Source organism: Sycon ciliatum, chromosome 2 (assembly GCF_964019385.1).
Source record: "Sycon ciliatum chromosome 2, ocSycCili1.1, whole genome shotgun sequence".
Lineage (NCBI taxonomy): Eukaryota > Metazoa > Porifera > Calcarea > Leucosolenida > Sycettidae > Sycon > Sycon ciliatum.
The window spans coordinates 13,904,793-13,931,029 of NC_088644.1; the positions used below are offsets into that span (position 1 = coordinate 13,904,793).

The following is a 26,237-nucleotide window of genomic DNA, read 5'->3' on the forward strand; positions in this document are numbered from 1 at the left end:
GATACCTTCCATCCACGAGCAGGATTCTGGCAAGTGATCATTGCTAGTGTGAGTTTCAGCTCGGCAAACACACACTGTAAAATTGTACGGACTTCGAGCACCTGGGTCTACGCATGGTAGATCTACAAATCAGACATACGCCTCGATTCCGCGTCGTTCCCGGTACGGTGGCAGCTACTCTACTCGATCGCTGTAACTGTACTGGAAGTGGAACACCCGCTAATGACCACCAGTACATGTATGTGCATAATGATGTGTTGCTGCACTGATCGCTGCGAAAGGTCATGTTTGCTAGAAAGTGGTTTGATTTTTATGGTTTCCTGCCCCTTGGCATTCTTCTGTTGAGTGAGGGTGCAGTTTGCAAGCACCATCTGAAGCAAAATTACCAACTTGGTTTTTGTCTTGCATGCTGCCCCTGGCCTGTGGTACAGTTGTGGGGTCACAGACCGTACACCTCTGATCTTGAAGAGGAGCGTAGTGATATTTTTAGTTTCGGACTTGACGTTAGACCATCCTCCGGTGCTTTGATGTATGGAAATGGGCTGAGCTGTTTTGTCTGCTTGGATTCGTGATCCTACCCTTCCCTGCTGCGCCTTCTCGTCAGAACAAGTTGCAGCCATGGGAGACGGTGAGGCAGAACTTTTGTCTTTAGAACTTTGGGTAGTGAATTGTTTTTGAAGTTGTGTCAGTTGTCCGAGGGCCCGTGCAAGCTTTGGCTCTACACGTGTCTGTTCTCAGTTACCTATGCTGATCCTGGTCTGAAATTGGTTCGCAGTGGATATGATTAGTGTAGCATTGGTTCGGGAGGTACCTTCGGTCAGTTATTATTCACTTGTGTTCATTGCTCAGTACACGATCTGGTTCAAATGTGTATCAGCCCCTCGTGGAGTAATCAGGTCAGCAACTGCTCTCGGCTGCGTACAGGTTGTATTCGATATGTTGGGCCGAAGAACAGTTGTTCTACATCCGCTGCTGGTCGAACGTTTCGGAATGGGCCAGGATTGGAGACCAGGGTGGCTGAGCAAAATATTGTTGAGAATTACCGTACTTACCGGTTGATGATAGGGACCAGGGAGAGGTCACTCAATTTTGGATTTCCGAATGTTGTACAAGTACTCAAATGCAATGTGTACTATGACATGCTGTCGGTGGGTGTGGTACTGAATAGGAAGCAGAACATCAGCACTTGCATTAGTGGGGACTGTGCAGTGAGGACATTGCAACCTTTGTTGCTTTATTGTGTAGTTCAGTGAAAAGTTATGATGCGTCCAACTGTAGAATACCAGCCAAACACGTGCATGTGGCTGTCACGAACTTTTTACCAAGAGTGCATACCCCCCTGCGTGTGCGACTCCACTGTGGGTGCTATCCCGGCAGAATTCAAAGTTGACGTCATTGCGCATTGTACACGTGTTTTAGACGTATCGTGAACAAATCCCCATTTGATCCTGTGCAAACTAGTTCAAGGAAACACGTGTGATGCGTTAATACACTGTACAAACGTCACAAATTACGCGTGTGAGGAGCATTGCATCGTAAACATGATGTCAGCTTGAAATTCTGTCGCGACAGCAGGGCATGCGAGAGTTGCACACTCTTTCGGGGAATTATGTACCCGTGCTATTACATGTACCACGGCACAGGCGCTATGTTACGGTATAATGTATAGTATGCTGACGTCTGCAATCACTGCGAAGACGTATTGTCGCACTGCTAAACTAGTTGAAAAAAGAAAATTTAGCTCATAAACACACATACCGGTAGATACACAACTCAAACTCTAACTCCCAGTCACCCAGACAGGTACATTCTACCAATTAGGTATAACATCACGCTGTGGTGCTAGCTTATTTATTTTTCCTGTTTTCTATTTTGTCAACACATATCCTGGGATTCGAATCCGTACTTCGCCCTGCATGCATTCCCTCAATACTCTTCGCATGCATACCCATTCTACCAAATTGCTTAACGTTATGATCCTGCCGTTGAAGCCCTATTTGAATAGTGTTGCCTGCTGTCTTTGACGGTACAGTGGTTGCGCACCAGGCATGTCGCGTCACGTTATGACGGCCCTACGACACACAGATACGAAATAAAGCGGCGTGGACCCTGGCTAGCGCCAAGCGTTACTAAAGTAACGTCTTTTGCATGGCTTTGGGAAAAATCCGTCCTCATGCAAAAAGGGATGGGTGGCGAAGAGCGCTGGCGGAATTTTATTTTTTTATTTTCCGGACACTTGTGGCACTGTATCCATGTGAAGATTGTTGATAATAATAATAATAATATCTTTATTAGGATGACCCAGAGGCTTGTCGCCTATCAAGGGGTTCACCGCTTTGAAGGATGTACATGTACATGTACACGTATGAGCTAAAGTGAAAGTAGTGAAAAGTTGTGCAGCGTGAATGCGTTGGGGAGCACACGGGGGGGGGTTATGTACATGGCGTAGGCATACCGGAGAGCGAAGCACTATGTTTGCAAGTGAGTTTGCGAAGCTCATTCTTGAAAACAATAATGGATGGTTCTGCAGTTAGTCTTGGTGGGAGGCAGTTCCATATGATTGTTGGAAGCGCTGCGATACTTGCATTGTGGAAATGGATATGAGGTGCCTTTACCTCTTTTGGTCTTGATAGCAGTAATACTGCATGTATGTGTGTATGACGGGTCAGTCCTGTTCAGATTAACTCAGGAGCCACACTTGCTGCCAGTACCCACATAACACCATGTTGTGCTTTCCTTCTTTTTGTTCTGCCTCCTCTGTGTAAGCAACTAACACGCTTGTTCTTGCTCACCTTTTCCTGTTGCTGACCCTGTGCACAGGTGGTTTTGTGAAGAATTTCGTCGCTAGACTGTAAGCACAGGTTTGAGTTACAATGGCATGGGTATGTAAAGTGTAAAATCGCAGGCAAGTGCTCACCATGGTGTTCACGAAAGGACACTGAGCTATGTGTATACACTACTTGAGCTGCATCGCATCATTATGCGGTAAAACAGTGGTGTTCGCATAGAAGCTATGTGCCAAGTGTACAGGCATAGGAAATGCCGTGGTGGGTGAGTGCTTGCCTTCGATTTTACAGGATCGTAGGGGTGTATCGAGAACATGTCATGTAAGAGGTGCACCCAGTGTAGCCTCGTTCTTATGATTATGATCTTCTCTGTCAACTAAAACCTGACATGTTTCTTTACAATCATCATCCGCAATGCGTCACGTTTTATTTTACTTGGATCAGTGTCGGTGACCCCCCCCCCCCCCCTCCCATACTCCTATGACGTAATTAGATCAAAACATCACCTACATGTGCTTCCTCACTGGTCAAGTCACTGCTTGAGCCAGAGTCACATTGTACATTTATTATCAGAGAAAGCGCTGCATGAAACTTGCCTCCACGCTTCTCTGTCATAATTGTGCAAAGTGTTCTCACTTTGTATGCTGTGTGTGTGTGTGTGTGTGTGTGTGTGTGTGTGTGTGTGTGTGTGTGTGTGTGTGTGTGTGTGTGTGTGTGTGTGAAGTCCATCCAGAGTTTTGGGGATTTCAGGGGGTGTCGGCCATTGGGCGGTTCAATAGCCAATTGAGTCATCTTTCCAAGATTCCTTTTGAGTAGGGCTGAAACGATTATACCAATTACTCGGTAATTGATCGATAATTCCTTATCAATCAAGTAATCGTTACGTTATAGATTACTCGTTAGGGATTTTGAGTCCAAAAAGTACTGAAAACTAGTGCTGAAACGATTACGTTTTTTCCTTAGTGGCTTAGCTGATACCATAACGATCGGCTTATCGGCTAAACGATTATAGTAACTACATCAGTATAAACTTTTCTAAGCACTCGCAGACTCCATTGCAGCCACTCACACATTACAGGGTACCTCACTTCAAACTCTCCAACTACGGTCTCTTCGCTGCATAGGTTCACTTCACTTCCAAAAATAAAAAAATTAGATATAAATGGAATGCACCAAATTTTCGGGCATTGCCCATCTTCAGGATGAAAAACCATTCAACGGTTCCCTTTTGGAATGGTTTTTCACCCTGAAGATGGGCCATGCCCGAAAATTTGGTGCATTCCATTTACAGTCAAATCTGTCGTAAGCGACCGCCCCTTGGTGCAAGAAAAAGCGGTCGCTTACGGCAGATGTTCTTTTACGGCAGATGTATGGTAAATCCGGCATACCAGGTATATGCTTCCATGTACTCAAATCGACGAGAATAATGTAATTTTTAATATCATTTTATCGGATATTCAACGACGACCATACCCGTATACTATAGTACGCGTATGCGACAGTAGATCGACACTACTGCCTGGACTTGAGTCGAGAGCTACAGCACAGCCTCAGTACAGGCCAGGCGCCAGTCGATCGCACTTGCAAGACAGCGCATTTTCACACTTTGCAGTTGACAGCGCACTGGCAGGTACAGTTTCGCACCTTACTGAACCTGGGTCGCGGTCGCTTACAGCAGATTTGAATGCAGCCACCGTGCATGAAATCGCGGTCGCTGGTCGCGCACAGCAGATGGTCGCTCTGGACAGATCAGTTTGTATGTGAAACCGTCGGTGCACGGAAAATCGGTCGCTAACGGTAGATGGTCGCCTACAGCAGAGGTCGCTAACGGCAGATTTGACTGTATATCTAATTTTTTATTTTTGGAAGTGAAGTGAACCTATGCAGCGAAGAGACCGTAGTTGGAGAGTTTGAAGTGAGGTACCCTGTAACTACATCAGTAAAATGTACATTCTGTGAATTTCAAAAAAATAACGAGTCTAACATCGCCAACGACGGAAAGCGGGCGCACAGATCCGATGATCCCGCAACAAGTCCGTCAGCTGTTCGGACTGACCAGACGAATACAGACAAGACAGAGGCAACTCACTGGTTGCAACCCAAGAGCTGATGGTGCCTTTTGCCTGTGACTTCGCTGACTCCGACGATGAAGTCAGAGAAGCCGGCCAGGGGTGCAGATCGGCGGATTTTGACGGATGAGCTGACTTGAGGCGCACCAACAAGCAACTACAGTCAACTTTGCGAATAACGACATTCGGCGGGGCATCAGAAAAGTGTCCTTATTCGCGAAGTGTCGTTATATCCGAAGTCCCATTTGAATGTATGTGAACCCATATTTTGTATAGTATGACAAGCATATCGAAATGAAGCTCTTTTCATGCTCTACGTCAATTTGTACTTTATTTTCGTATTGCAATTGAAAGGAACAATAAAGTCAATATCCAAGGGAAATAAATCGAAAAATCAACCTTTTGGAGCCATCTGCAGGGACATGTTCATGTACATGTATGAAGATTAATGTGCAATCATGTACAACATAGGTGCGCTGATCATTCCAACTATTTTGAAGAAAAGAAAAAGAAAAAGACCCCCCCCCCCCCCCTGGCTGTATCTTCTTGTATGTGTGCCTTATCCATCGCCACGGGTTCTGGTACTTCTGCATAACACTTGACAGGTACTTGAAATAGCTGTCAAAAAGCCAGAAAGTCGTTATTCAAGCAGTGAATATGACCTCGGGGCACTAAAATCATGTCGCTATTCGCGAATTGTCGTTATTCAGATAGTCGTTATATCCGAAGTTAAATGTATACAGTCAGATGGGACTTTGCTCTGGGCATGGAAATGCTGTCGTTATTCGCGAATTGTCGTTATATCCGAAGTCGTTATTAGCGAAGTTGACTGTAGTTGGTTTTCCTGTCTATGCTCAAAATAGGCCCAGACGCCAGGCCTAGCTCGTCGTCGAGCAAACTGGTTCGGGAACCGTTGACAGAACGGAAAACATGAAACTGAAGACCACTTTACTGTCTTTAGCTCAAGACTACTCGCACGTGGAGGGAACTCCAGCCCCTGCAGCTAGTGTAGACACATACCGAGCCTGCCAGTCCTGCATGCTGTATGTAAGAAAAGTAGTCAGCTCAAAAGACGGCAACGGTGATCGCGTCGATGTTTCTCAGATCGCGCTTGTACTTTACACGTACATCGATGTTGCAAGTGTACAGTCATGTACATATTCGTGTCGGACTCGCAACACTTTCGATGCATGCACGCTTTGTGCGATCCCCAAAAGGGGGGGGGGGGGGGAATCCCGCACCGAGCGTAAGTACCATTCTACTCGTTTAGCCGATAAAATCGAAATAACCGTTCGATATATTTCTTATCGAGTAAGTAACGAGTAATCGATATAATCGTTTCAGCACTACTGAAAACCCTCGTTTTGTGAAGTTTGAATCAGTTCCCACTGTGAGTATGCAGTTGCCAGGGACATGGTGTATATTCTGAGGTTAACAAATTTGTGGTATTATGATGGCTTAGATTTCGGAAACAGAGCAATGTTTGCACAAAATTCTGACACTATCTGCTAACGATTATAATCGATAAATCGATCGTTAAGCTCAAGAGTAATCGATAGGTGAAAATCCACGATCGTTTCAGCCCTACTTTTGAGTCTCTCTCCCCTCTCCCGGGGAGACCCACGTGACCAGTTTTTGGCAGTGAGCAACAAGTACAAGTGTGTGTGTGTGTGTGTGTGTGTGTGTGTGTGAGAGAGTGTGTGCGTGTGTTTGTGCGTGCGTGTGTGTGTGTGTGTGTGTGTGTGTGTTGTGTCACTCTTGCACCCCACTACCATGGATGTGGCCATCTCCCCATGAGGTGTGTACGTATGATCAAGAGTACATAACTCCCAAAGAGTGTGCAACTGCCTGTACAACCTCTGTCCAGTGCTGCGACGGCAGAAGTTCACCTCACGTGATATGGTTCAATAGGTTACGCTGGCAAAAAGGGCAGAGTGACCAGCAGAAAGTTGAGAGTGTGCGGGTGTGTTATGTGATGTGAAGTTCTGCCACTGCAGACCCCATAGACTGGAGTTGCACACTCTTGGGGATTCTGTACTCTTGGTATGACAATCACAAGGATATACATTATTTATAAAAAGTAAAAAGGACCAAGGAACTACAAGTTACACTATAATCCTCCATCCGAGTTCATTAATATACATTATGTATATTCTTGCTACAATGCTATTGTGTAAGTTTCTGCGCTGACTCTAGTACTTCCGTGTACTCCACTGTTGTTCTGGTAGAACGTACTTCGAAGTATTACTGCTGAGCTAGCTTCATGTCATACTTCTAAATGTTCTGCCTGAAAAAGGCCCATGATCTGCACCAGCGGCAGCGTACAACTGCAACATGTATAAAATGAAGTGGTTCACGAATTATGCTTTTGTTGTTGATTTTACAGAAACAACAATTCCAGTGGCCCGCCAGCTAGTTCCGTACCGGCCAGGCCGAACAGCTCAGCAGCCGTGTTTCCACCATCGCAGTCAAAAACTGCTAGTCAGACAACTAGTGGCGTCTCCTCAGTACGCCGTGGCAGTAAGCCACAGCATAATTTCAGGTCGAAAGAAGACAGTAAGGAAGCATGGCTCAGCGGCCATGCGTGCGTGTGTGTGCGTGTGCGTGTGCGTTCACGCTTGTATATGTGTGTGTGTGTGTGTGTGTGTGTGTGTATTTGTGCATGTGTCTGTTACTTTACAGAAGTCTTTATTTGCTTTATGATTTGCGTGTTTCTTTCTCGATAAGCGTACATGGTGCAGTAGGATGTGGCATAAGCAGAACGCAGTTACCCGTGGCATTTCCAGGTGCCTTGTATTCATTCAACTTGGGTTCTGGGCATATATTCTGATTCTGAGTCCGGAGTACTTTATCCATCCGGCTGTCCAGATGAGTTGGGTGCAGTGGCGGCATTGGAGTGCCATTCACCACAGTGACGAGTGCCTCTGAATGGGCAGCACAACGTGCAGAGTGTTTGGAAGCGGCCAGGATCATCACTGATTAGACTGAGCATTTCATTGCGCACATCTGAACCAGATGTCGTGTGTATATGGTGGACCCAGTAGCTGAGCCTGTCTCTGAAGAGGACTTGTGCGAGTTGCAGGAACGGACTGATCAGAGTTCACCCTGTTCTTGGGATGCTCTGTGCTTCGAATCTAGGTGAATCAGGATCTGTGCCATCGATAACTACCCCGTCAACAGCTGTGTCAACAGCATCCACACCAACGGTGCCTGAGCCTACATCGTCTGCGCTGTCAACAGAAACACAGGAAGGGTAAGTCTGGGCAGTTTGGGTACAAGGGGTACCACAGTTGTATTCTACCTCTGGGATAATCAGACGCATTTTTGTAATGCCATGCACGATGCGATTGCGAAGTGCCATTCATGGAAGATGTCAGCGAAGCATTGTTGCTTTGCTTGCGTCAAAGCGCAATGCGGTGTGTGCGGCTCCTTGGCATTTGCGTAGCTGGGTACAACTTGTTGCACAGATCTACAAGCAATTCAAACTTAATGTACTACTTTTACTGCAAAGAAGGTCCGAATCGCACACCGCGTCACAAAAGTTGAGCTTGGGTCAACTTCTGTGTGAGATCAGCCACTTGCGGTGGTTGCGTATACTGCTTAGCGAGTGCGATTTGGGGTTTCTGGATTTCGCGTCCGTTGCATCGTGTATCACGTTGCAAAAATCCCTATGTGAAACCCACTTTATAGCGCAACTTCTGTCCGTCTGTCTTTCTTCTCAAATCGGTTGACCTTTATGCACAGTGTTCTCCAAACTTTGCCCACAGCTCTCTATCCTTTCTCCGCACTCAGCTCTCGAACCGTTGCACTCAGTTTTCAAGTATTTGTAAACACGTCACTCAGCTCTCGAACCGTTGCACTCAGTTTTCAAGTATTTGTAAACACGTCGCTCAACCTACCTGACAAACACATGGGGTAATATAATAGCCAAAACATGTACTAAAAGACGGCGACTGCTCTTTAAAAGCTGTCCTCTACGAAGGTCCTGCTATCACAGCCTACTGTCATGCAGCAGTTGTCACATGCTCACAGGCTTGGGGTCCATGTCAATGTGGGCAGACTTATGAGCCTAACATAGATTGGACTGTCACTGGCTGTAGGGGCACGTCTGGCAGACTTGGGGAAATCAATTGACTGAATTTGTATATTTGTCTTGCCTTTTGATACTCGTACTTCCGTAGGCCAACGCAGACGCCCAGCTGTGAACTTGCAGGTGAGGTTTTCTAAACGCCCAGCATTTTTGTCTCTAGCTCTTCACTGTGGAGTCTCCCAAAGGTTACACATGCTTCACATGTGCTCTAGACAGTAGTCGTGAGTTAGTCAGTGTCACGCGTCAGTTAGTTGATTGGAGGCACGGGCTCCATCGTTGGGAACGTTGTGCAGAAAATTCATACAATCTTTCAGAAAATGTGTCATTTCCATACAGGTGAAGGCCCATTTTCGTGCCAGTCATATTGTGAAGGGAAATGGTCTGCATGCTCATGTTTTCTTTGAACTTTACTGGAAATCAGGCATCGCGGCGGTTTTATTACTTGAAGTATGTAAAAGAACGTAGTCAATAGTGAATACACTGGCAATGCACCCGAATAAAACTATGTGACGAAGTGTGTATGGTGTGTGTGTGTGTGTGTGTGTGTGCGTGTGTGTGTGCGTGTGTGTGTGTGCGTGTGCGTGTGTGTGTGTGTGTGTGTGTGTGTTCTTTCCATCTTTTTGTTCTGCCTCCTCTCTGTAAGCAACTAACACACTTGTTCTTGTTCACTTTTTCTTGTTGCTGAGCACAGGTGGTTTTGTGAAGAATTTCGTCGCTAGGCTGTAAGTACGGGTTTGAGTTACAATGGCATCAACATGTTTTAGTATAATGTAACAAAGGTGGGCATAGGAATAGGTATGTTATAGTACTTTGTAGCGTAGAATCGTGAGCAAGCGTTCATCACGGTGTGCACAGAATTTCCCAATTTGAAAAGGACGCTACGCTATGTGTATTCACTACTACAGCTGCATCGCATCAGTAGACAGGAAAGCAGTGGTGTGTGCGTAGAAGCTATGTGCCAGGTGTGCAGACATAGGACATGTTGTGGTGGGTGGACCGATGCTTGCCCGCGGTTACAGTATGGTAGGAATGTACCGAGAAAATGTCATGCAAGAGTGTAGCCTCGTTTTCGTCTGTCCTCCGTAAACTAAAACCTGGCAAGTGACATGTTTTCTGTTCATCACCACTCGCAATGCGCCACATTTAACGGAGCAAGTACCGTACTCACTTGATTAGAAGCCCCTACAAGGACTGTTCGAAATAACACAAGCCCCTCTCGAATAGAAGCCCAGACTACCATTCGCAAAGCATGGATTGACCAGGTAGTGCCGTGTATGAAGATCAAGTGCGCAAAAAACATCTCGTACATTCATATTGGTACATGTCCTGGTTGACGTAGTGTGTGCAAACTAATTCGGAGCCGAGTTGCTGTGAATATGAAAGTTTTAGAGATTCGATTGGAATACTGGTACGGAATGAAACAATAAAAACCCCTCTGGAATAGAAGCCCCTCTTGAATAGAAGCCTCCTCAAAATTGGTATTGAAAAAATAGAAGCCCCTGGCTTCTAATCGAGTGAGTACGGTACTTGGACCAGTGTCGGCATATCTCCCATACTCCTCCCATGACGTACCGTGATTATGCCCATAACACCGCATATGCCTATATGCGGAGGGGTATAAGCACACCCTCACATAATCTAAGGTTGCATTTGTTCGGTCATTCCCGAATGGGCATGGAATGACGTCGGTACCCTTCGCGGAATCGGAATGAGCGTAGCAAACAAACGCGCTGGCATGGATTCGAGAATCTGGCAAAAGTGTTGCGCCACTTTGGAAACGTATTACCTGTTGTTTCAGCCTTGCGAAGACTACTACATGCAAGTCCTGGTAGTTGATATCATGCTTCCGTAAGTTTCTGCATGTCCCTACGACAGTCATGATGAAGGAGCGGCCAGACACGGCGTGGATCAACGAGCGATCGTAACTAGGGTGCCTGCAGGCGGTGTTTGGCCGCTACGTCATCATGCTATACAACCTCGTATCAGTCACAGAAACGTCTCTGGCTCTCGTGTGTTTATTTGACAGAGACGAGGCACTGTTGTAAGAAGAAGTGAAGTGGCAGGCTCGGTGCCTCTTTGGGTCACTTTGTTCTGGCTCGCCTCCCTGTGATTCTAGAGGCCCTGCTCGACGACGATGAAGAGCTGAGGTGCGAGGGCATATTTCCAGTTCATCAACGATCCCGGGCGAACACTTTCTCAGGCAGCGAAGGGTCAAAATACCACGAACAAGTAATAGTTACTATATGCCGTCCCCAAAGTTACGGTACCAACCTATATACCCTGGACGATGTCCGCCAACATTTCTGTATATCGATAATCGCATTTGAAGTTTTGTTGGTGAAGCCATAGTATGCAGCAACCACAAACTTCACGAAGCCCCTTCTGCCCTAGGCCCTCCGCACATTTTCATTCCGCTCGGAATGAGCCCTCATTCCACTTTTTCTTAGGAATCGCTAGAATCGATTCTGCCCCCTTCATTCCGCGACCGGAATCGGAATTGCACCGAACAAACGCTGTCCAGTGCATCAAACAAACGCTCCGGAATCAAAACACGGCGGAATGACTTTGGAATGGTGGCGGAATGGCACCGAACAAACACAACCTAAGTGAACCCAATCCCATGAGACCATGCCACACTGACTGACGCCATCGAAATGCCATGTTCACAACCTCTAATGTACAATCTCCATTTTCCACAATGGCAGCACAGTTACAAGCGCATGTGCTAATGTGTGGGAACAATCGATCTGCAAAATGGCAAAACTGGCGTATAAGGCTGTCCCTGCGGGAATTTGCGGAAAAAACTCTCGAAAACTTGCGCAATAAATTGCGGCAGAAAACAACAAAAAATGCGACGAAAAGTGCGGAATGATGCAGAACTTACCAGGAATTAGTGGAATTATTTACAGAAAATTGCGGATTTGGGCCAAATCACGAAATTTGTTGCATCGTATATCTACTCGGGAGTAGTACGAGTCGTACTGTGCAAATAACCTACAGGATCATGGAAAGCACTGCGTGAAAAGTGCATAAAAAAGTGAGATATAGTGCAGAAAACAACAAAACGCGGGAAATCGCGGATTTTCCTGAAAATCGCAGGGTTGGGCAAAAATCGCGAAATTTGTTGTATCCGTGGAATCGCGATTTCCTGGAGGGACAGATAAGGGGTCGTCACAAAAGTTTTTTTTGTTGTCCGTGAAACGACCATCATTCATTGGAGGGGGGGGGGGGGGCGCAAGCCAAAATCGCAAGTCGAACGACGTACCGTATTTTCCGGGGTACATGTATAAGCCGCACTTTTTTTCGCTAAAAATCGGACCAAAATCGCCCCTGCGGCTTATACACCGAATATGCTTGCGCGAATGAATGCTTAGCATACATCAGTATGCATGCTGACGTCATGTGACATGTCATTCGACTCAGCTTCGCGCCTGTGTTGCTATCCCGGCACTTTTACTAGTTTTAGTGCGCGGGCTCCACCATACGGTACGCGTATACGGGGACTCTATTTTGCGTACTGCAAGTGCCGGTTTCCACACATCCTAGTATACAGCGATACGATAATACTACTTTTTGTGTATAAATAGTGTCGGCTGGAATCTTTCCCTGTTGTGAACAGGGTACTCCCTGGCCTGGTACATAGCTGTAACGGAACGAATGTTTGTTCCGTTGCACTAACACTTCATAATCTGATCTAACATGGTATTTAGCTCCATAACCATAATAAATTTGTAGAAAGGCCATTTGTCAATGAGTGTGAAAAATCTTGGTTTGTGGGTGCGGCTTATACTCCGAATACCAACTTTTAGTCAATATTTTGCCTCAAAAAGGGGGGTGCGGCTTATACCCCGGTGCGGCTTATACCCCGGAAAATACGGTACATGTTCATGTACATGCATGTGATTTTTTTCGTCCAGCATAGCAAGTTGTGTTCATTTCAGAGGAAGGGGAGGGGGTCCCAGTACAAAATGAATGATGTTCGTTTCAGGGACGACAAAAAACCTTTGCGACGACCCCTAAGCGTATGGGCTTTTGTGTGCGTCATTACAGTAGCTAAGTCATCTACTTACTCACTGGTCAAGTCACTGTGACAGAGGAAGATCCACAGAAAGAAATCAGGCTTCGTGATGTGCCGTATGTCTCCAGTGCTCAGTTGGAGCTTATATTATGCAGCTCTGCGAGCTTTCTGGAATGCCCACTTTCGCGAAAGTCGTCTGATCAGAACTGAAGTTATGCCCGGATACACGAAAGTTGCATTTCCTGTATGTCAATTCAGGTGGACTCTCATATGAACTGGCCACTCTATCATCTGTACATATTATCAAGCCTTTTTGTTTACAATAAAAGGATATTTTTTGTTGATTTTACAGAAACAACAATACCAATGGCCCGCCAGCTAGCTCCGTACCAGTCAGGCCAGCCAGTTCAGCAGCAGCGTTACCACCATCGCAGTCGAGAACCGTTAATCGTACTGTTAGTGTCCCCGCCTCAACATGGCCTGGCAAAAAGTCACAGAACAGTTTCAGGTCAAGAGAAGTTGGAGACAGTAAGCAAACACTACTCAGCATGTGTGTGCATGCGTGTGTGCGGGAGCGTGCGTGCGTGTGTGTGCGCGTGTACGTGTGTGGAGGGGGGGGGGGGGGTGACTGCTGAGCCGCGAGTCTACAGGCTTTCAACATTAATTTTGCAGTTTGCAAGTGATTAAGGCAAGGGTTAGTCCGTGAAAGATTGAGATGCTTTTCTACTGGGGTACTTTACTAGTCCATGGAAGATTGAGATGCTTTTCTACCAATAATTTGGATGGTTCAAAAAGGCACATGCATGTGTGCTGTACTACATGTACACTGTACACTGTACTGTTGAACCTCTAATGCACGCGTAGAGACCGCAGAGATTTGCTACTTTATTCTCTTGTGGATGTGCAGGCATTTGGCCAGCTGAGTCACAGATATCAGCATTCTTCCAATGGTTTCAGTGCATGTGGTTGTAGTATAAACTTGAATCCCTATAAGAGGATTGATCCCTATAGCAAACCTGCTTCCTATAAATGGTATACCGTATTTTTTTAGTATTTAAGCCGCACTTTGAACACTCAAAATTCACCCCGCGGCTTGCACGGCTTACACTCCGGTGATGATAAATTGATAATGGTGTGTAAAGGAATGATCATTCTTATACAGCAGATACTGCGCGAGTGCACGCTTTCCACATAGAACATTGACAGATGCAAGCTGCTAAATGTGAGAATAGTGTGAAGAGCTATTGTACGCGCTCATTGATGGAGGAACACACCATACAGGCGATGTAAGCCTTACGCGGAAATAACACTACAACTGATTGCAATACAGCGAGAATATTGATGCCACTAGAAAGTATGTTGTGTGTAGTGAGATGATGGTGCATTGTCCCGTGTGTGCAGGCGAGGCGAGACTCACTGCCGGGATCTGCCAACGCGACAGGCTCGGTTGCCGTTCAGGATTCACACCGCCCTGTCCGCCCGTCGACGGGATCGACAGTGGGAGTCCTCACTGATGCCGATGTGCATCACGAAACTGGTAGTCGCGAGTGTGATACTAGCAGGTCTAGCAGCAACCGCTGACAAACGAGAGGCCAGCTGGGGCATTCACTCCTGTCAGAGCTGTCTATACGAAGAGTCGACCAAGCAGCCCTGACTGGAGTGAATGCCCCAGCTGGCCTCTCGTTTGTCAGCGGTTGCTACTAGACCTGCTAGTATTAAACTCGCGACTACCAGTTTCGTGGTGCACATCGGCATCAGTGAGGACTCCTGCTGTCGATCCCGTCGACAGGGCGGTGTGAATCCTGAACGGCAACCGAGCCTGTCGCGTTGGCAGATCCCGGCAGTGAGTCTCGCCTGCACACACGGGACAATGCACCATCATCTCACTACACACAACATACTTTCTAGTGGCATCAATATTCTCGCTGTATTGCAATCAGTTGTAGCGTTATTTCCGCGTAAGGTTTACGTCGCCTGTATGGTGTGTTCCTCCATCAATGAGCGCGTACAGTAGCTCTTCACACTATTCTCACATTTAGCAGCTTGCATCTGTCAATGTTCTATGTGGAAAGCGCGCACTCGCGCAGTATCTGTTGTATAAGAATGATCATTCCTTTACACTCCATTATCATCATTATCATTCTCTACTGACGAGCTCGAAGGAGCGAAACAGCTGTCTTGAGGCCTAATAAGTATCTGTCAACGGATGTGTCCTTGCTGTGATGGTGTTTATGCTTCGTGCATTTATTCGGCTGAGAGCGCGTGGTGGTGACGGGTTTTAGTAAATTGGAGTATGGCCGAAAGCTCTGTCGCAATATTTAATTGTAAATAGGATAGATTTCGTGTATTTTGTTGCAAAAAAATGGGGGATGCAGCTCAAACTCCAGTGCGGCTTGTACTGCGGAAAATACGATACTTACCGAAAATGGAGCGTATGGAAGTGCACCCCTGGCCTGGATGCACTGAGTCCTGTGTGTGCAGCCTAACACGCATGACCTACATGTATTCTCAGAAAAATGGACCCGTTGCTCGTTGTTGCAGTCAGTAGTGCCTCTGAATATGTAGCACAACACACACAGTTAGGATCATTACTGATTAGAACGGGCAATCCAGTCTGCACATTTTGGCACCATGCACCGTTTTTAAATTGTACTGGAACACTGGATCGGCCATCAAACTCGGTCTTGCTTTCTTCTTGAGGATGAGTTTCGTTTGCCTCCACCAAACCCTTTGCTGATTATGTGCAGCCCAGCAGCCCTGCCAGACCCTGTAGCGAGTCTTTCCAAGTGTTATTCTCCCTGAAGCGGGCTTGTTTGAGTCGCATATATGGTCGGGATCAGAATATGTACACCATTCCATTCCATGCATGCTCTGTGCTTCAGATTTAGATGAGCCGGGATATACTCTGTCAACAACGGCGCCGGCAGCAACTGTATCAAAGTCCACAGTGACAGCGTCATCATCCGCACCAACTAAATCTCCGCCAACAAAATCCACGACAACAGCACCTGAGAGTAAAACTTCTGTGTCGTCAACAGCCGTAAAGGAACAGTAAGTTTGTTCAGTTTGAATACATGAAGGGCCATAGTTGTATTCTGTCTCAAAGGTCGTCCAATGTTACCAATTGTTTTCTGAAACGAAACGTTTCATTTTGAAAATAAGCATTGAATGCACAAAACCCCCACTCAGACTGATGAAATCAGTATGTTCCTGATTTTCGTTTTACATGCAAACGATTTGGGTGGTCTGGGCTTGGAAATACTAGCATGTTCTGTTTTGAAACTAATCAGTAAGCCTGGACAGTTGCTTAGTACCTGCCAGTGGGTGACATCTTCTTTGGCAGTTCCAGTCAAATAGAGTAGTAATGCGGACATGAGGTCGCGTTCCAAAGATTGCGCACTCACAACGTTTGCCACATTTGACCAAATTTCAGAGGGATCTCAAAGGCTTACATGTACTTTAATAGGCCATCCCATTTTGTCTGCCAGCCTTTGTCAATGCACGAACTGATGTACCAGCCTGTCAACAAGATAACGTTATCGCCACCCATTGACCAGGCACAGGCTGTTAGTGATGATGACGGGAGACATGCAGATTTGCAAGATGTGACAGAACATGATCTGCAGCTAGATAGAGCGTATGGTGTCCAGCGTGTGTTGACTGCCATTTTACAGACTATGTGGAGAGCTACATGTGGAGTCTTAAAACCATTTATTCCCGTAGCTATGCAAAATACGTTACTTCAGCAACGTCTGGCGCTAGCCAGGGTCCACACAGCTTCAATTCCGTGTTTGTTTGTTTGTGCCGTCGGCATGCCTGGCGCTATCCCGTACCTGTCCCGTACTGTACCATCAAAGACAGCTGGCCACAATATTCAAATAGGGCTTTCAAATGCAAGATCATAAATTCATAACGTGAAGCAACTTGGAAGAATGAGTATGTATGCGAAGTGTATCGGGGGAATGCATGCAGGGCGATAGTGCGGGTTCGAATCCTACATTGTAGGTTATGTCTTGAAAAAATAGGAGAAATGAAACATTTATAACATCCCTATGCTTTTTTGCCTTGGTCATCAAGGTGGTAGACGGTGTCGTATTACCCTCGAATGCAAAGAGAAAGTTTACTTCTTTCGCTCAGGGCCCGATGCTATGCTTTTTGCCTAGCTCATCATGCATGCTATTCGGACAGATGGAAACTTTTTGCAATACAATGATGTAGCCGATCAGTTCGTTGTTGTATGGTTGGGAATTGTAGCCATTATTATTTTTCTGGTTTTAGAGTTCGTATCGCAGCAGACGTTCTGCAATTCAAATCGAGCCGTCATGGTCGACGAAAAACACTATTTACATACACAGGCTCGGGGAGCAAAAGTCTCTCTGTCCCATAAGCTGCCGCATACCAACTAAATACAAACCATGCACTTCACACGCGCTGACTTGCGCGCGTGGCCCTTTTCACGAACCCAGACAAAGGGATTGGTCTATTATAATGCATGTACGAAGTCACTAGATTACACCCGCACCAGAGATGAAGGCGACAGCGCCAGACATCAATACGGTGACGATGTCGTATAGCATGTCGTACAACAGTACGATGAAATTGTGGGAGAAACCAGCGACCGCTTGGGAACGATGAGCATTGCAACAGTCTTATTGTGAGTGATAGTCAGGCCAAGTTTCTGAAGATCAGTAGTCATTGCTGATAACGTGCAGAAAAACTATATCCGTAGCCTCTTTTGCCGTCGGACAGGATGCGCATTATTGGAGACTGTAAAGTTATGTAATGTGCTCCACAGGCAACCATGCATTATTGTATTGTATCGTATTGTATGGAATATAATTTTACTTCATTGGCTCAACAGGTCAATGTATTACTACAAAAAGGCCAAAAAATCCGATTGTAAGGAGATAAAAAGGAAAAGAAGGAGCAAACCAAAAGTGGATGAAGTGAGAGAAAATAACAATCCCCAATAAATTCTTCAATTACTTTTGCCTAACTCATATTCAAACTGATTGAAACGTTTTTCAATACAATCAACAATCAATAATTATGATGTAGCCAATCAATGGAAAAAACATTTCCATCAGTTCTAATAACATGCATGATAAGCTAGGCAAAAAAGCATAGCGTAGGCCCTGACTCAGCTTCCAAGCTCTCTCGTTTTAGCCTTTGTCAAGTTTTACATTTTCGAATCTTGCCTTTTTGATACATGTACTTGTGCCCCTGTAGGGTCTCAAACAAGTCGACTACGGAGAAGTCAGCATCAGCGCTATCGACAAATGCAGCGGCCAAACCGGTGCAGACGGCAACTGCATCAACGACATCACCCGCACCAACGAAATCAATTGCAGAAAAATCCGCACCAGAAAAATCTGCACCAGCTACATTTGAACCAGCTAAATCTGCACCAGCTACATCTGCACCAGCTAAATCTGAACCAGCTAAATCTGCACCAGCTAAATCCGCTTCAACAGTGCCTGAGCCTAAAACTTCTGCATCGCCGACAGCCGTAAAGAAGGAGTAAGTTTGTTCAATTTGAATACGTATCTCAAAGGCCGTCCAATGTTACCAATTGTTTTCTCGAGCAAAGCGTAATTAAAATAGAAGACATCACATGGAAACGAGTTATGAAGCAACTATCCACGACTGTAACAAGATAATAAGCAGTCAGAAAGTGCGATAACAGGGTACAAACCTGACATGTTACTGTGACATTCAACAACCTTAGACCTAGCTCTCACACACCTCCAGTGCGCAAACCAACAGCCTTCCAGCTTGGAAGGTTCAAGGTTATGGTAAGAACAATGAGGGGAAGTCGTGGATAGTTGCTTCATAACTCGTTTCCATGTGATTTCTTCTATTAATATTATATTTATTGGCTCAGTATCCGAGTTGAAGGGGCACTCCGGGAATATTTTCGGTGGTGTGTTCTCTTCATGGGGGCCTTATATGGTCCCCAAGGAATGGGGAATTGCGAAAATTAGACCCAAAAAGTCGATATATGAAGCTAGGGAGGGCCAAGTTTGTCTCCTCTTTTGATGGTTTTGATGACGTCACGTGTGATTAGTATTCAAATTCTCTGCATTTGAAGATCTTAGTTGTTTGAATTTTCTGGTGATGAAGAACGATGTTTGGTCAACATTCCCAAGCTTCACAACTGCGACCATACTCTAAGGAACCTGAAGGACCTCCTGAGGTGCCCCTGGTAGAAGCGCAGCCTGATGAGGGCCAGGAAATTGGAGCGGACGACTTCACTGGTCGACAAGGAAATAACGATTGGTGTTCCGGCTAGAAATGTGGGGTGATGCAGAGGGCAGTCGATTACCTTCGCTGTCGAGAGAGCGCTGCAGCTGTTAGCATTGGCAGCCCTTTGACATGCGTTACACATCACCCCGACTTCGCGTCAGCTTGTCTAAACAAAACTGTTCTGACCATATGCGTAAAGAGAATTTCGGGATCCTCGTACTCGGACCAGTGAAGTCGTCCGCTCCAATCTCCTGGCCCTCATCAGGCTGCGCTTCTACCAGGGGCACCTCAGGGGGTCCTTCAGGTTCCTTAGAGTATGTCCGCAGTTGTGAAGCTTGGGAATGTCGACCAAACATCGTTCTTCATCGCCAGAAAATTCAAACAACTAAGATCTTCAAATGCAGATACTAATCACACGTGACGTCATCAAAACCATTAAAAGAGGAGACAAACTTGGCCCTCCCTGGCTTCATATATCGACTTTTTGGGTCTAGTTTTCGCGATTCCCAATTCTTTGGGGGCCATATAAGGCCCCCATGAAGAGAACACACCACCGAGAATATTCCCGGAGTGCCCCTTTAAACAAGCAACCCTCGAATGCAATGAGAGTTTATTTCTTTCGCTCAGGGCCCTACGCTATGCTTTTTTGCCTAGCTCATCATGCATGTTATGCGGACAGATGGAAACCTTTTGCAATACAATGATGTCGCCGATCAATTCTTTGTGGTATTGTTGGGAATTGTAGCCAATATTAGTTTTCTGGTTTTAGAGTTCGTATCGCAGCAGACGTTCTGCAATTCAAATCGAGCTGTCATGGTCGACGTAAAACACTATTTACATACACAAGCTCGGGGAGCAAAAGTCTCTCTGTCCCATAAGCTGCCACATACCAACTAAATATAAAACCATGTACTTCACACGAGCTGACTTGCACGCGTGGCCCTTTTCACAAACCCAGACAAAGGGATTGGTCTATTATAACGCATGTACGAAGTCACTAGATTACACCTGCACCAGAGATGAAGGCGACAGCGCCAGACATCAATAAGGTGTTGTACGGTATAACAATGTCGTATAGCATGTCGTGCAACACTAAGATGAAATTGGGGGAGAAACCATCGACCGCTTGGGAACGATGGACATTGCAACAGTCTTATTGTGAGTGATAGTCAGGCCAAGTTTCTGAAGATCAGTAGTCATTGCTGATAACGTGCAGAAAAACTATATCCGTAGCCTCTTTTGCCGTCGGACAGGTTGCGCATTATAGGAGACTGTAAAGTTATGTAATGTGCTCCACAGGCAACCATGCATTATTGTATTGTATCGTATTGTATGGAATATAATTTTACCTCATTGGCTCAACAGGTCAATGTATTACTACAAAAAGGCCAGAAAATCCGATTATAAAGAGATAAAAAGGAAAAGAAGGAGCAAACCAAAAGTGGATGAAGTGAGAGAAAATAACAATCCCCAATAAATTCTTCGATTACTTTTGCCTCACTCGTATTCAAACTGATTGAAACGTTTTTTCAATACAATCAACAATCAATATGATGTAGCCAATCAATGGAAAAAACATTTCCATCAGTTCTAATAACATGCATGATAAGCTAGGCAAAAAAGCATAGCGTAGGGCCCTGACTCAGCTTCCAAGCTCTCTCGTTTTAGCCTTTGTCAAGTTTTACATTTTCGAATCTTGCCTTTTTGATACATGTACTTGTGCCTCTGTAGGGTCTCAAACAAGTCGACTACGGGGAAGTCAGCATCAGCGCTATCGACAACTGCACCGGCCAAACCGGTGCAGACGGCAACTGCATCAACGACATCAACCGCACCAACGAAATCAATTGCAGAAAAATCCGCACCAGAAAAATCTGCACCAGCTACATCTGAACCAGCTAAATCTGCATCAGCTACATCTGGACCAGCTACATCTGAACCAGCTAAATCTGCACCAGCTAAATCCGCTTCAACAGTGCCTGAGCCTAAAACTTCTGCATCGCCGACAGCCGTAAAGAAGGAGTAAGTTTGTTCAATTTGAATACGTATCTCAAAGGCCGTCCAATGTTACCAATGCTACCAATTGTTTTCTCAAGCAAAGCGTAATTAAAATAGAAGACATCACATGGAAACGAGTTATGAAGCAACTATCCACGACTGTAACAAGATAATAAGCAGTCAGAAAGTGCGATAACAGGGTACAAACCTGACATGTTACTGTGACATTCAACAACCTTAGACCTAGCTCTCACACACCTCCAGTGCGCAAACCAACAGCCTTCCAGCTTGGAAGGTTCAAGGTTATGGTAAGACCAATGAGGGGAAGTCGTGGATGGTTGCTTCATAACTCGTTTCCATGTGATTTCTTCTATTAATATTATATTTATTGGCTCAGTATCCGAGTTAAACAAGCAACCCTCGAATGCAAAGAGAAAGTTTATTTCTTTCGTTCAGGGCCTTACGCTATGCTTTTTTGCCTAGCTCATCATGCATGTTATTCGGACAGTTAGAAACCTTTTGCAATACAATGATGTAGCCGATCAGTTCGTTGTGGTATGGTTGGGAATTGTAGCCATTGTTAGTTTTCTGGTTTTAGAGTTCGTATCGCAGCAGACGTTCTGCAATTCAAATCGAGCCGTCATGGTCGACGTAAAACACTATTTACATACACAAGCTCAGGGAGCAAAAGTCTCTCTGTCCCATAAGCTGCCACATACCAACTAAATACAAAACCATGTACTTCACACGAGCTGACTTGCACGCGTGGCCCTTTTCATGAACCCAGACAAAGGGATTGGTCTATTATAACGCATGTACGAAGTCACTAGATTACACCTGCACCAGAGATGAAGGCGACAGCGCCAGACATCAATAAGGTGTTGTACGGTATAACAATGTCGTATAGCATGTCGTGCAACAGTACGATGAAATTGTGGGAGAAGCCAGCGACCGCTTGGGAACGATGGACATTGCAACAGTCTTATTGTGAGTGATAGTCAGGCCAAGTTTCTGAAGATCATTAGTCATTGCTGATAACGTGCAGAAAAACTAAATCCGTAGCCTCTTTTGCCGTCGGACAGGTTGCGCATTATAGGAGACTGTAAAGTTATGTAATGTGCTCCACAGGCAACCATGCATTATTGTATTGTATCGTATTGTATGGAATATAATTTTACTTCATTGGTTCAACAGGTCAATGTATTACTACAAAAAGGCCAGAAAATCCGATTATAAGGAGATAAAAAGGAAAAGAAGGAGCAAACCAAAAGTGGATGAAGTGAGAGAAAATAACAATCCCCAATAAATTCTTCAATTACTTTTGCCTCACTCATATTCAAACTGATTGAAACGTTTTTTCAATACAATCAACAATCAATATGATGTAGCCAATCAATGGAAAAAACATTTCCATCAGTTCTAATAACATGCATGATAAGCTAGGCAAAAAAGCATAGCGTAGGGCCCTGACTCAGCTTCCAAGCTCTCTCGTTTTAGCCTTTGTCAAGTTTTACATTTTCGAATCTTGCCTTTTTGATACATGTACTTGTGCCTCTGTAGGGTCTCAAACAAGTCGACTACGGAGAAGTCAGCATCAGCGCTATCGACAACTGCACCGGCCAAACCGGTGCAGACGGCAACTGCATCAACGACATCACCCGCACCAACGAAATCAATTGCAGAAAAATCTGCACCAGAAAAATCTGCACCAGCTACATCTGAACCAGCTAAACCTGCACCAGCTAAATCCGGTTCAACAGTGCCTGAGCCTATAATTTCTGCATCGCCGACAGCCGTAAAGATGGCGTAAGTTTGTTCAGTTTGAATACGTATCTCAAAGGCCGTCTAATGTTACCAATGTTACCAATTGTTTTCTCAAGCAAAGCGTAATTAAGATAGAAGGCATCACATGAAAACGAGTTATGGAGCAACTATCCACGACTGTAACAAGAATAAGCAGTCAAAAAGTGCGATAACAGGGCACAAAACTGACATGTTACTGTGACATTCAACAACCTTAGACCTAGCTCTCACATACCTCCAGTGCGCAAACCAACAGCCTTCCAGCTTGGAAGGTTCAAGGTTAAGGTAAGACCAATGAGGGGAAATCGTGGATAGTTGCTTCATAACTCGTTTCCATGTGATTTCTTCTATTTATTGGTGGTTTAGCGTGTGCGCTAAGCCCTGTTAACGAACGTGGAACATCTACCACTCATACTTAGTCTGATGATCATGCATCTGATTATGATGTCATTGCTATACATGCGCATGCGCAGCGCGCGCCACTCTCCCACGCATGCATTCCAAATCTTGCTTTAGAGAGAGAGAAGGAGAAAAGCTAGACTCCTTTGTCACTTTTGCTTTCTGACGACTTGACTGTTCACTGGTTTGTCCGTCAGTGTCAATTTCCCCTTCCCTCCCAACCCCATTCGACTGGGGATCACTATCTCTCCGTCACTGTCACCATAATATTTCCTCAATAACAGTGTCAGTACAACTCTTGTCAATATACTTATATCGGGTGAGGGCAGTCTATCTCCGCAGCTGGCTCATTTCAATCACTACCGGTCGCAGCTCCTGCCCACGGCAGGCCGACCGTCTCTCGTTCACACTCTGTGTGCTCCAGGTCACAGCTCCTGCGCAGAGCAGGCCGACCTGTCTGTCTCTCTCTCACACACACTATGTGTGCACCGGGTCACAGCTCCTGCGCAGAGCAGGCCGACCTGTCTTTCTCATGCACGCCAGCTGCTCCGCCCAATATCCCTGATATGCCAACCAGAAAACAATGTGTTCTGAGCCGGGTGCATGCCTGTATGTGGAGAGTGCGTTAAATTTTATTTATTGGCTCAGTATCCGAGTTAAACAAGCAAAGCGTTTTCATCTATCATTTCAAGCACCGGATCCTGAAAAAGAGCTTGATATTCTCAATTCAAAGAGAACAGTGTGTTATATACAGGGTACTTTTATACTGAAGTTTCACTGTAAAAGTTTTCATTTTGAGAAGAAGAGAAAATCAGTAAGCCCAAACAGTCACTTGGTACATGTGGCCACCAATAGCTCACACACAATACCTCTATACCTCTTCCAAGTACAGTAAAACCTGTAATGGCGACCACTCGGTTATGGCGACCACTTTTCCTTGTCACGGATGCATTCACATTCAAAACAGCTCGGATAAGGCGACCACTCGCTCAACGCGACCGACGACCACCCACCCACGACCGCGTTGCGCACTGCTACAGGTACATTTACAAGGACGCATTGCACTGTGCACCATGCATGGAAGTCTTGGAAGACCTACACACCAGCGCAGAAAGTGTAAATGCACATCATAGTGCATGCACGACACTTGGCAGGTCTGAGGGCCCCCCCTGACACATGACTCATGAGTCGTGCATATATAATAGTAGCATAGGCGTGTCCAGTGTGATACACTGATCAAAATGATATGTCACATAATGTGTATTCTGGATATAGTCACGTGACCCACTGAACCTGGATAAGAAGACCACCTGGCCAAGGTGGCCACTTGTTCTCGTCCCTTGAGTGGTCGCCTTAGACAGGTTTCACTCTATGTAATGTTCTCCTTAGTTTGCTACCATTGTTGAGATGAGTTTCCCTCATGATAGTCTCATGAAAATTGATTAGGAAATGTGGGCACAGGTTATGCGATCGAGTCCACCAACTAAACCAGATTTTGAACAGTCAGACGTGCACAATCTAGCACAAAACTGACAAGGAGTACTGAGACATTCCACGGCATGAAAGTCAGCTTGAGCACTGCTGAAAAGTGACAGAAATTGGTAAGCCCGGACGATCACCACTATCAGTAGCTACCAATAGGTTGCATCCATCCTTGATAGGTTCAATCTGAATCAAGAGTTTGACAGAGTACGGTAATGATTGAAGTTGCATATTCGTAAGTGTTTAGTTATCAAATTTTTATTCTGCGTATCTTGCCTTCTTGTACTTGTGCCTCTGTAGGATCTGGCCAACGTTGACTTCTGGCTGTGAATTTGCAGGTGAGGTTTTCTCAATTCTGATATTTCCTGGATATTGTTGTCTCTAGCTTTCCACTATGGAGTCTTCTCCTAATTCACCAAATTTCAGTGCAAGATCCATCTTAAGGGTAGTGCAACCGGAGTGAACGGAATGGTTCTTTTAAACAAATCATCGAGTTTAGCTGGTGAGGCCACACAGCCCGGCACTCTTTTCGATCGCATTTCACATCGAATACGCCACCTACCCCGATTTCAACGGGTGTTTTTTTTGCAATCAACTACATGATTGTCATTTTTAAATGACATTTACACAAGAGAGATTGGCAGCTTTGTCACAACTCTGAGTTTCACATATTACTACGATCATCAGGCAACTGACGATCGTAGTAATACAGTCGTCCCTCTCTAATCCGGCACCTTTTGCAACGACATTTTCTGCATGATAAACAAGGGTGCTGGATTATCAAATCCTGCCCTCCAACCCGGCCCACATGTTATCATACATGTTTGTGTCGTACGTCAAAACGTAGGGATTTTCTGTGTCAAACCAAGTACTTTGTGGAATGCATGTGTATAACTGTATTAACATACACTTAGGAATATCCTATGTACTGGCATAGGATATTCCCAAGTGTATGTTGCATGTGTTGTGTATGTTACAATGGGCCCTGACAGTCTGCGATGTACAACTGCTGGATTAGAAAATCGAATTGTGTACAGTTTGAGTGATTTGTTGTAGAAAATCGCTGCTGGAGGCGGAATTCATGTGCCGGATTAAAGGGTAGAAAAATAACTGAAAAAATCCGTTTGCCAGAAAGTGTGCTGGTTTGCAAGGGTGCTGGATAAACAAGTGCCGGATTAGAGAGGGACGACTGTACGTGAAACTCAGAGTTGTGACAAAGCTTCCAATCTCTCTTGTGTACAAGGCTCTGCCCTACATGGGTATTGAGCACTCTTCGGACAGTGAAGCACACCACTTGATTACGTAAATGACGTTTATGTATACAACAGTGCTTTCGAGTTCGTGGT

General features: G+C 45.4%; 1 protein-coding gene across 2 annotated transcripts in view; it reads left to right on the forward strand.

Moving 5' to 3' along the window:
- Nucleotides 1-280: 280 nt before the first annotated feature.
- Nucleotides 281-26,237, forward strand: part of LOC135808849 (uncharacterized) — a 29,579-nt gene continuing 3,622 nt past the window's right edge. Inside the window, exons 1-12 of one of the 2 annotated variants that reach the window (XM_065322081.1) lie at nt 281-628; nt 2,821-2,851; nt 7,242-7,411; nt 7,994-8,108; nt 9,037-9,068; nt 9,637-9,667; nt 13,316-13,491; nt 15,846-16,014; nt 18,193-18,483; nt 20,941-21,231; nt 22,768-23,013; nt 25,192-25,229. In XM_065322081.1, the coding sequence (XP_065178153.1) occupies nt 619-628; nt 2,821-2,851; nt 7,242-7,411; nt 7,994-8,108; nt 9,037-9,068; nt 9,637-9,667; nt 13,316-13,491; nt 15,846-16,014; nt 18,193-18,483; nt 20,941-21,231; nt 22,768-23,013; nt 25,192-25,229 (1,600 nt within the window). In that variant the 5' untranslated portion in view covers nt 281-618. The remainder of the gene's footprint in view (nt 629-2,820; nt 2,852-7,241; nt 7,412-7,993; nt 8,109-9,036; nt 9,069-9,636; nt 9,668-13,315; nt 13,492-15,845; nt 16,015-18,192; nt 18,484-20,940; nt 21,232-22,767; nt 23,014-25,191; nt 25,230-26,237) is intronic. The other variant, XM_065322082.1, reaches the window with a different exon arrangement.